The sequence below is a fragment of the Halictus rubicundus genome, unplaced genomic scaffold, assembly GCF_050948215.1.
Source record: "Halictus rubicundus isolate RS-2024b unplaced genomic scaffold, iyHalRubi1_principal scaffold0047, whole genome shotgun sequence".
NCBI lineage: Eukaryota > Metazoa > Arthropoda > Insecta > Hymenoptera > Halictidae > Halictus > Halictus rubicundus.
This window is the reverse complement of record NW_027488588.1, coordinates 563,352-575,706: the sequence shown is the minus strand read 5'-3', so window position 1 is coordinate 575,706 and position 12,355 is coordinate 563,352. Positions and strand designations below refer to the sequence as shown.

General features: G+C 34.7%; 1 protein-coding gene across 1 annotated transcript; it reads left to right on the top strand.

The window, feature by feature from the left end:
• The first annotated feature begins 4,722 nt into the window (after window positions 1-4,722).
• LOC143363438 (uncharacterized) lies at window positions 4,723-5,898 on the top strand. The gene has a single exon (XM_076804017.1). It carries the CDS (start codon window positions 4,723-4,725, stop codon window positions 5,776-5,778), a length of 1,056 nt encoding a protein of 351 aa, XP_076660132.1. The 3' UTR covers window positions 5,779-5,898.
• Window positions 5,899-12,355: the final 6,457 nt, after the last annotated feature.

Genomic DNA, 12,355 nt, shown 5'->3' with positions numbered 1-12,355 from the left:
ATTAAATCCAAAATAATAGGATTATTTAAATTTGATAAATTCACTGATGAAATCTTGTCTTACGAACTAAATGAAATTTTGTACAAATCATTCGTAGTTAAATGCCATTCATATTTCGTAGCATGTGAACTGCTTCATCAGTATCACTAAATTTAAGTTTAATTACGTTATTTTAAAGTAAATATTAATTGAGGTATTTATAAATTTATATTTTTAAGGATTATTTTATATAATTTTTAAAATGTCGCCAACGAGAAAAGTATCCAAAATTCCAAAACACAATATATCCAAAAAGCGCATTATTTTCGAATCATCTGATTCTTCGAAAGAAAGCCAACCAATTGAGCCATCGCAAATAGAAACACCAAGTAAGTCGGAAAATAGACAAAAATGCTAAATCTTTATTATAAATATCAAAATAGTAATCAATTATACATATAATAAGATAATAAACTTAAGGTGATAATAATACTTTGTGATATTCTCCACAGATGTACATAGTATAACAACAAATAAGGATGAGGGACAATTGACCGCATTAAGTCGGCAATATATCGAAATAAAATACGACGTAAAATTAATTTTAAATAAATTAGAGAATATTGAAAGATTATTAAATGTTAGAGTAACGGGTGGAAGCAGCCATGACGAATTAGATAATAATTTTCTAAATCAATTACCATTAGCGTCGGTAGTTGCCATCAACGATTTTGATACGATGATATCAGAACACACAGAAAAATTTAATTCGCTGGTTTGTATTTACTGTTGTTTGGTATGTGGTTCATATATATAATCTGTAATGTTGACATCAAATAAATAATGGCATATATTTTTCAGGTACAACTGTTATATTTAGTCGGTGGAGACACCAACAAAAAAATTATTTATAATATGCTTCGGAAAATTATGACAAATGAAGCAGCTACGAATTATTCCGGACAAGGAAAGAAGAAAAAATTATCATTTGTAAATTTAAAATTATATGATGCTGTAATGAGTAAGTAACTATAATTATTACTTTTATGTATTGCCACGAGCTATACGTAATACATATGTATGTATTTTGTTTCATTTTTAATTTCACAGCTGCCACAAGAAGAAGGCAAACTACAATTACGGAGGTGGAAATAAGACAATGCGTGTCTTTATTTTTAGCGACAGCCAAGTCAAGGCTGTAAGCTTATAAATATATATAAAATATATCTTTATTTCAAGCGTATACAATAAAAGTTAAATTAATATGCCATCAAATCCGTATTCATTATTATATATGTATCATTTGTTCCTTTGCCTTTTTTCCCTAGCTTCTTTCGCTTTACTAAATTCAATTTTCAGAGAAAGTCATACTTTGATTATAATAAAAAATCTTAAACAATAAAGTTCCATAAGATTCTGTTCACAGCTCCTTCCACACTTTTGAAAGGTAGTGTATCTTTTATGGTGCCACTAGTATTGTTAGTGAAAATTGAAATGTTGGCAAAATGATTTCATCTGATGATTCGAAGGGGTAGGAACACTACGTTACAGATCACCGAGGTACAACAACCGCGTAGGCCACGTCACAAGGAGGGATGGGGGGTGACCGCTCCAAGGAATGCCCGCGCCGCGCTCACGTGTGCCCATATTTTCAGTTCGCGTTTGGAATCGAAGTTTTAAAAGATACATATTTAACATTACATAAAAAAAAAAACACTAAATCCCGATCTAGAGAACCACAATCAGCGCAAGCCAAATATATAAAAGTGAGTTAAATATATTTTTTCAAACATCAAACCAATATTTTTTGAGCCACACATTTTAATATAAAGCAAACATTCGATTCAAATATTGTATACACATACATTAAATGTAAAATAAACGTTTAAAAAATATAGACTAACCATTCATAGAATATAACAGAAATATTTATTTTACATTTTTTAAATATTGATTGTATATTTTCTGAATATTTACATTACGTATTTTAAATATCTCTTTCATATTTGATGAATATTTAATTTACATTTCTTTAACATTTATTTCATATTTCCTGTATCTGTATATAATATTTCAATCTGATATTTATTTCATATTCAAAAGTGTGGCTCAAAAAATATTTATTGAATATCTGAAAAAAATATTTAACCAATATTTTGTGCTACTAGGGTTCCCTCAACGGATTTTGAAACTGGTATAGAAAATCTAAAGATGGTATTGCGTGTTGCGGAGGGATTTGGTCTAAAGATCAATTGGAAGAAATGCAGCTTCTTGCAGACTAAAGTAGAGTTTTTAGGGCACATAATTGAAGACGGAAGTGTTCGTCCATCAGAAAGGAAAACAGAGGCGGTTATGAAATGTCCACAACCACAAAATTTCAAGCAAAATCAAAGTTTTTTAGGTTTGGCTGGTTACTTTCGAAAGTTTATCGCAAACTATTCTGTGATCGCACGACCGTTAACAAACTTATTGAAATCGAACGTCAATTTTCACTTTGGGGAGGAAGAAAAATTTGCATTTGCGAAGTTAAAAACTATATTGAGCAATAGTCCAATTTTAAAATTATATAGATTAGAAGCGGAGACTGAACTACATACGGATGCTTCGATGCATGGTTATGGTGCAATTCTTTTGCAGCGTAATAATATTGATAACAAGTTTTATCCGGTATACTTTGCAAGTGGAAAAACGACACCAGCAGAATCGAAATATATTAGTTACGAGCTGGAAGTTTTGGCAGTAGTTAAAGCCCTACGAAAATTTAGAATATACTTGTTGGGTTTAAGATAATCACAGATTGTCAAGCGTTTACATTAACGATGCGTAAGAGAGATTTATGTGTTCGAGTTGCGAGGTGGGCTCTTTTATTAGAGGAATTTAATTATAAAATAGAACATCGTGCGGGAAATAGTTTAAGACACGTAGATGCGTTAAGCCGAAATCCGTTACCGGAGTGTATGTTAATGAACGAATGCGAGGATACCATAATTGCGAGAATTCGTAAAGCGCAGTGTGAGGATGAGACTTTGAAACCGACTTTCGAAGCAGTGAATGAAAAACGATTAAGTGGGTTCGTAATACAGAATAGACTGTTGTTTAAGGAAATTGAGGGTGACGTGAAACTAATAGTGCCGCGTACTATGCAATCGCAAATTATTCGACGCGTACACGAGAATGGTCATTTCGGGAGTTCAAAAACAGAGACTCTAGTTAGAAAAGATTATTGGTTCACAGACTTAAAATCAAAAGTTGAGAAAGTGGTGCGCAATTGTGTTCCGTGCATTCTAGCCGAAAAGAAACATGGGAGACAGGAAGGATTTTTACATTCTATTGACAAAGGGAATATTCCATTAGATGTGTATCGCATCGACCATCTCGGGCCACTGCCATCCACACGAAAGAGTTACAAGCACATTTTCGTGGTCGTGGATGCATTTTCGAAGTTTGTGTGGTTGTATGCCACAAAAACTACAGCTACCTCCGAAGTAGTAGAACGTTTAAAGAAACAATCAGCGATTTTTGGAAATCCTCGGAAAATTATCTCTGATCGTGGCACTGCTTTTACTTCAAATGATTTTCGGGAATATTGCAAATCAGAAGCAATAGAACACAGTCTGATAACGACAGGAATGCCAAGAGCTAATGGACAGGTGGAGCGTGTGAATAGGACACTTATACCAATAGTAACAAAGTTGTCTGCGCCCAAACCGGATGAGTGGTATCGCTATTTGGATATTACTCAGAAATTTTTAAATGCAACACCTCATAGAAGCATCGGTACAACGCCATTTAGATTATTGTTTGGGACACACCCAAGAATGAAGAATAACACAGATATTCGTGAATTGATAGAGAGGGAATGGATTGATATGTTCCAAAGCAACAGAGAAGAGCAGCGAAATCAAGCTAAGGAATGTATTTTAAAAGTTCAGCGTGAGAATCGTCGTGGCTACGATAAACATAGGAAGAAGGCTCGGCAATACAAAGAAGGCGAATTGGTGGCCATAAAGAGAACCCAATACGGCCCGGGCTTGAAGTTTGCGCCCAAATATTTAGGTCCGTATCGTGTGACAAAAGTTCTAAGGAACGATCGTTTCGTTGTACATAAAGTAGGCGAGCACGAGGGTCCGCAGCAGACGTCAACTTCGGCAGAATATATGAAGCCCTGGATTGATGAGGCTAGCGACATCTCAGCAGCCGAAGAATAAATAAACATATCTGGGGACAGATATCGTGCAGGATGGCCGAGTGTGGGATCCTCGACTCGTGGGTCCTACGAATTGTAGATCGGAGTGCATGTCTATGTTATCGGTATGAATTAAGGCGTTAAGAGTCGTGCGAGAGGTCGAGAAGCGAGTTTAGAGAGAGAGAGAGCGAGTTTTAGAGTGAGAAAGCGATCGAGCGAGTTCATGTTGTTTAATTTTTGTTTTGCATAACCATATATATATGCTAATAAAATATATATGCACATATATAACGTGCTAAGAGGCAACGTAGAGAGAGTGAGAGTCACAAGCTTCAGTAATAAAGTATTTATTACTTACTATTAATGACAATTGTATTGATTCAGGTATAATATTATTAATTGTTTTTGAAATATGTTATTAGCCGTGAGCTAATCTGTAAATATGTTTATTTATTAAAAACAGGTATATTTTCTGCATCAATACGTGTCTACGGATAACCTATAATTCCAAATCCTATATTGGCGAAATTTAAATTTGTGCCTTACAAATCAATACAATGGATTTAATCAAAGTGAAATTTCACTTTGCCTCTGAAGCTGGAGCCGATTCCAAGACCACCAGGGTGAAGGTGAAAACCATTCAGAGGTTGGATCAACAGGAAATTTTTGCTTTTCCCGGAGATAAGCAAACCGAAGTTCAACACGTCCAATTATTTAAAAACGAAATTGTCAAAGGCGTGGTGAGAAGTTTAAAAGTGCGTAATAAATTCAGAAAGGTGACAGTGACCTTATCAGAGGAGCTAAAATCTATTTATTTCGACGAAGAAGGAAATACGATTTTCGGTAATGAATATTTAGAGGAAGTTCCGCAAATATCGACAAGCGCACAAGTTGAGTCAACAGAAAAATCTAATCGGTCAAAAGCTAAGGATATGGTTTTGGAGAAGGTTGATGGTGAGAATTTCAAGGCAAATACATGGCTAAAATTATTTATCCAGGAATGTGAAAGAGTGAGAATTACACAAGCAAATTACGCTGAGACCTTAAGATTATTTTTAGATAAATCTGCTTTAGAATGGTTTAGTACTTGTATGAAAGAACAGTCTTTGGTTAATAATTGGGAATTGTGGAAAAATTCATTTCTAGAAACTTTTTCTGCACAATCTTGGGCTGAAATAGCTTACGCATATAATTTTAAATTTTTAAATGGCTCTTTACTAGAATATGCATTAAAGAAAAGAAATTTACTATTAGAGGCAGATGAAGATATGGCTGTAAACACCCAGATTAATTTGATTGTTATCAATTTACCAAAGTTTATTCAAAATAAATTAGAAAAAAAGAGTTTAAATAATATTGAAGATTTAATGTCTAAATTGAAACAAATGGGAAAGTTCAATGAAATAAAGAAAGAGACTCAAAAACTCTTAGTTACAAAAACACCATGTTCATTTTGTGAAAAATTAGGTTATGTAAACAGGTTTCATCCTGAAAGTCTATGCAGATTGAAAATTCAAAAAATAAATAAACAAAAAAATGAAAATATTAAAATTGTTAACAACACAGAAATTCAAGAAATTATAGCTAATTCTGCAGAAGCAAAAAACGCATAGTCACCCCTCTTATCAAACTTAAAATATTAATAAATAAGAATCCTGCAATTGGTCTGTATGATTCAGGATCTAATATATCTCTAATAAATTACGAGTTTTGGAAAAAAAATAATATGGAAGAAAAACCGATAAGTGGGGGTGAAAAAATAAAAGGATTGACAGGAATACAAAAATCAGAAGGTATAATAACTTTGTTAGTGGAAATTGGCAATATAAAAGAAATTTTTCCCCTTTTCATTATAAAAGGTAATACTTTTAAGGAAGATCTGTTGTTAGGTCTAGATTTGATAAAAAAATTTAAACTGTGCCAAGATGAGAATTTGCGAATATCACAAAAAAATGAGATAAATAAAAAAGAAAAGTCAACAATCACGGATATAAAAAAAGAAAACATGTTGAGGATAAATAAGACACAGTTGTTAATAGATGATATACTAAAAGAAAATGAACAAATATTCGCGACTTCAAAATTCGACACAGGAATTACAAAGGATTATGAAGCATCAATTAAGTTGACGAAAATGAAATATATTGCGAAAAAACCCTACAGAACGTCATTTCAAGATAAAATGGAAATTGAAAAACAAATTGGAGAGTTACTAAAAGCAGGTCTGATAGAAGAATCATGCAGCCCGTATGCAGCTCCAGTCACACTAGTTTACAAAAAAAAAGAAGAAGGAAAAAAATCACGGTTATGCATTGACTATAGAGAGTTAAATAAATTACTTGTACCAGAGAGTCAACCGTTCCCCAGAATTGATGACTTAACAGTCTACGCTAGAAACTGTAGATTCTTCACTAAATTGGATATAAATTCGGCATTTTGGTCGGTACCAATGCGCGAAAAGGACAGATATAAAACTGCATTTGTAACACACAATTCAAAGAAAATTCAAAGAAAATACATGATAAGAATAAAATATATTATTAAACAAAAATGCTCTAAACATACCCCGCTCGTCCGTTTTCGGCTCTAACGGCTTCCGATCGGAAGGGAGTCCAATCACAAAGGGAGTCGGAGGAAACAACAATACGGTTCGACGGCTTAAGCAAGACTAACTCGCACGCTCCGTCAGCCGGATAACCTGACTACTTCAGTGGGGGGATTTTCGTCGGGGTTTTTGCGCATGCGCGTCCGGCGCAGTAATGGATCTATATCGTGGCGAAAGTAGTGGGGTACTATTATTGGCAGGAAAAACCAGAAGTGTCCAGGACGAGACGACGAAACAAGCGTGTTACATATTTTTGATAAATTATTATTACCATTTGATTGGCATACACATGTTATACATTCATTTTTCATAATCAAATCACTATGCGAAATTATACGGGATGACTAAAGTACCCCATTTTAGCCAAAATTGTACTTTACTCATGCTATAATCGTCGCACCTGCGTCAACAAATCCGATCAATATCCCATCACTAGACCAACAAGGAAGCGAATCATCCACCAATATCTCCTTCTTTTTCCTTCATACGATCATGTCCCTGCGCAGACCAGGACCTTACAGAAGTGGCCCCTTACCTAGGCGGATTGCAATTTCCAGGAAGACCGTCCTGGACCCAGATTTCATTGAATATTTGTGTTTTAATGTTTTGATGATCGCTGATTACGAAATTGAACGCAAAATTTAAAAAAACAAAATGGCAGATCCAATATGGCGAACGTGTACGTTAAAAAATTGTTCGTTCTGTTAAAAAATTAGTATTCTAAGGTTTTCGGGATCGCCGGTTACAGATCTGAACTCAAAATTTAAAAAATGGCGGTCGTGTATTTGAAAAAATTATTTGATTTCCGCAAAAATTTGAAATATAATGTTTTGAGGTCTCTGATTGTGGACGTAAATTTTGAAATTAAAAAATATTACTGATTCAAATTTTTTTAATCACAAGGAAACCTTTCCTTGTAAAACGAATTTCGGTATCGCACGATGCTGAAAAATTACATTAAAAAAACATAAGTCGTGTCTCTGAGAGTAAAACTGTCGCGATTTACTCTCGAGAGAAAAATTCGTCAGTGTTTTATTTTGCAATATAGGAATAGCACTCTCCGATAGCATTGGAGAGCTCAAACGGCCACGCACCCTTAAGGGGGCCGGCATGGTTTGAAATCCATATACGTATGCAAGGGTCAAAATCTAGACAAACTGCCGCTTCAATATTGCAATGAGCAGTTTAGAAGTGATCAATTGTGTTTCCTAAAAGTCCAATCTACGTCTGTATAGAGCCCAAATTGCGAATTTCTATCTCATCGTGGAGTAATTTGTAATATTCGGCAGAAAATTCGAATTCTGAAGCAAGTATGACGTCACAAGATGGCTGCCGCTAAGAGATTCTCTTAATTTCGAGAGATTTAGTGTTCGTATCGAAAAAAAGGCTCTATACAGACGTAGCAAAGACATGTACAAACCCGAATTTAAAATGTCTTGTAACTATGCGAATCCCCTTTCTAATGCAGCTGTGAATCCCCTGTCTCGTTCCCTTTATTGTTACCCCTATACGATACCCCTATTACCTTTGTATGAAGCAGATTATGTACAGGGTGTATAAATAGTAACGGTCATCCGTCCTACGGATGAATCTACATCTCTGGATCGGTGGACGTTTATAAGAGAAACTTGCCGTAAAATTGTTTATAACGATTAAACTTGTTGTTACAGTTTCTTTTTTACATTGACACCTTCTGCTGATCGAGAAGAGAAAAAGATTGAAAGGAACAATATGTCGCAAACAAATAGTTATTGAGATAGAAGCTGTTAAAGTTTTTGCAAAATTGGATTGTGTGGAGTTTACACATATAGGAAATATGAAAGTGATTACTAGGTGACAATCTAACAAAATATCAGAATTTAAAATTACTTTGGAAATTATTGCGATATTTATAAAATAATGATTCTTAAACAAAAAATATTCTGTAATAATTATACAGTAAAAAAAACAGAATAAATACAATCTACAAGTACTGACAAAATTCAATCGTTCTTATGGAGATCCTTAGTAGAAAACGCTGTTTTTTTCTTCGTCAACCGATTTCGATGAAATTTTCAGTATGCGTATCAGTAACATTGATGTACTTGAATAATGATGCAGAATAAAACAATTACGCTGCACAAGAATGTGCTGTGAAAACATGGAATGGCACGGTAGGAGCCGCTTGCTTCCCCTACCAAATCTCTTTCGCGCAGCTCGCATCTTTACCGGGCTGCGGTGCCCCTTCGTCTTTTCCCTCGTACGACTCAGCTTAGCCGACCACGTTGGTGGGAAAAGCGTTTTGCCAGGAGCAGGCATCTGTTCCCATAGATGACCTACATGGCGTTGATCGAAATAAAACATCGAAGTACCTCGAAACGATCAAGTAACAAGACATACAACCCAGATATTTTCTTTGTAGAAATGTTCTAGCGAGAAATGAAAAATTCCGTCTTCAGGACAAATATTTACCAAATGCAGTTTTTAAATATTCAAGACAGGCCCGAATAAAAAACGGTAATAAAAAGTAACCCTCAAATTTTTCTCTACGATTGTGACCAATTGCAATTTTTTGAAAAAAATTCTGTTGGTTTGTGACACTAATTTTTCTAATATCTCGAAAAGATTAAAGTCGTTTGGTCCAATTATTAAAAAATTGTCTTATTAATTGACTGTATGTCTTTAAACGTTACAGTTGTGGACATTACACGACGCTGTAATACTGGTATAACACTATCATCGAATAGGGGGTAGAAACGCAATTATCAGGTAGCATCCTCGTAACAGGCTCTGCTCTAAAGACAGAGGAAAATATTATTTCAGGAAATGGTTCAATTTATTCCAAATCGTTTGCATACTTGGAGAATTACGCGTTTGATTTTAGTGACTTTTTTGTTATTTCAATAAGTCCTCGTTTGCGAAAAGTCAGAGTATTTTATTTGAACAATAATACGATTCACTCGTTCGATTCTCACTCTCCTTCAAAATACTATTTCATCGGAACTGTGTAATAACGATCGCGTTACGAACACTGCAAACAATCTTGTTTTATCTGGATTTCGTTTTTCTTATTTGATTTTCCTCAAATGAATTCACAGAGTCGGTCGTTGAAATTGTCGCGCGTGTATGGCAATCGCGATTTCATTCGTGCAAGAAAAATCAAATTAATTTTCCCCATGTAGACATTCAATATTACATATGAAGCATAGAACGATTCAGAGAGAAACTCTTCGCGTTTTTGTAATCATATATTGTTCACATTTCGTAAGAGGATGTGTTGCGTTTGATAAAATGTTACACCTTAAAGAAATATTGCCGAAACAAACGCTGGTAGCGAACGCGTTAATTATTTCTATCGGTGTGTTGTCTCACCACTGTATTAATACGAAAATGTGTGCAAAATCGAGGGTGCGCAACAAGATCCAGCAACCCGTAACAGCGTCCCTGGCAACGGACATAGTCGCCAGATCAATACTTGTTGCCGCTCGAATTTCCTCTTCTTTTTTTTTTAAGGGTGAGGGGGAAAATGCCGTACGCACACCCCAGAATGGGGTAGTGTGGGGCTCAGGTCGCAGACGTTCGGCGTACCCATACCCACTAAAAACCTAACCTCACTAGGGATGGTCAATAGACCGCCCCTCTACTTCCACGCTTCTAGCCCGTGGTATGAGAGAGAATGAGGCCCCACTGTCCGCATTTCTCTCCTTCACTCTTCTCACGGAACTCTTCCCCACATGTTCTTGGCTCTTTTGAATTTCCTCTTCTACAAGTCTTCTGCAAACAGAGGGTAACTTTGTCCCCTCAATTCGTGCTCTCCCTCCTCATCTAGGGACACTGAACGTGGAACGAACGAGGAGTTCATGCAATAAATGAGGTTGCAACAGGCGAGGTTATACTGTAATTATTAATATTTCCATCGATATTTTACCGATCGTATATGACACCACATTTTAAAACAGGACGTTTTGAAGAATATCATATGATGAAGCTTGTTGCCAAAACAACCGCTAGTAGCAAACACTAGTAGCAAACGCGTTAATTATTTCTCTCTCCGTCGTCATGTTTTCTATAATCGTATCAATTGGTCACAGATTAAATCTGTGATTAAATCATCTGATTAAATCTGGATGAATTCAAAAACTGTAAGCAATTCTCCCTCTAAATTCTCCTCCCTCGGCCTGGGTTCGGCCTGAAAGAGTATGCTTCTGTTTCAACTGAAGAAAAGAGTGGTATTTGCTGAGAACACGTGGGTGGTGCCCACCGCGACACACATTTTGTGCAAAAGACTTATGTTGCGCAAAAAAAATTGCCCTTTCTATGGGCGATGCTTTATTTCTAGAGAAACTGTTTGTCCCTGAGCCTCGTGGCTGGAAGAATTATGGCAGTGGAACTAACAAAAGTGAGAACACCTCTCCTCACCGGAACAATGTTTCTCTTTCCTTGCGTCGCACAGTGTGTCGTCCAATGGAAAAAAGTCCGAAAATCAAAGTGTAAGATCTGCAAATTTATGTATCCTAAAATGTTCGTAACAAAACGTAGTTTCTAAAACTGCCTTAAATTTTAACTGAATAAATCAATTTGTTATTAAAATTGAGGCTGAAACTTCACTGTCAAATTCCGCGCATTTTTTAAAACATGCGTCCCTCGCAAGCTATTTGGTTTTTTAATTTGATTTTTACAGGGTGTGTTTAGCATTATTAGACCTTCAATCTCCCAAAAAGTTTTTTTAAATTATCGCAGTTTGTCCTAATTTTTTATGTTTAACATTTATCAACTTTGATTAGAGTTTTAAAAAAAGTACATCAAAGTACACCCGTGAATTTTTTTACAGTAATTGGTGGCACATTAAACTTTAATTTCGCATTGGTTTAAATCTGCTCACATTTGCTCAAGCGGAGAAAATATAAATATTATTAAATTCCAAGAAATAATTCAAGAAGCTAGAGAATTATATTTAAAACATTATAATTGGTATGTGATGCCGGTAACTACGCATAAATTACTTTTCCATGCAGTTGAAATTATTAAAAATACAATTGTTCCTATTGGCAAACTATCCGAAGAAGCTCTAGAGGCTCAACATAAAAATATAAAATATTTTCGGGAACATAATACCCGCAAGACATCAAGAGAAAATTCAAATAAAGACCTATTAAATCGTCTTCTACTGGAGTCGGATCCAATTATTGCCCATTATAAAAAAAAACATACGAAAAAAGAAAAAAAGGATTTTGCAGATATAAGAGACTATTTATTATTAAATGAAACATCCTACTTATCAGATTCCAACTCAAACACTTGTTCTGATGATAGTGAAGCTGAAGTAGTATAGTACGTACACATATTATTTAATAACATATTATCTATGTTAATTTATTAATTAATTAATTTATTCATTTTATTTATTTCTAGGTAAAATAAAGGAATTCTCTTAAGGATTCCTAAGTTTTAATTCCTCCTTGTGAAGATTTGAATAAGTAATGTATACAGTATTGTACTTTTTTTTTAAATTTTCGTTAAAATTGTAATCTACGTTTTATGCAGTAAAAAAAACATAAGAATTTAGTAAAACATAAGAGTTATCGCAATTTAAAAAAAAATTTTTT

Bases quoted from the DNA above. Each gene is read 5' to 3' on its own strand.
- LOC143363438 (XM_076804017.1), top strand. From the start codon at position 4,723: ATGGATTTAATCAAAGTGAAATTTCACTTTGCCTCTGAAGCTGGAGCC.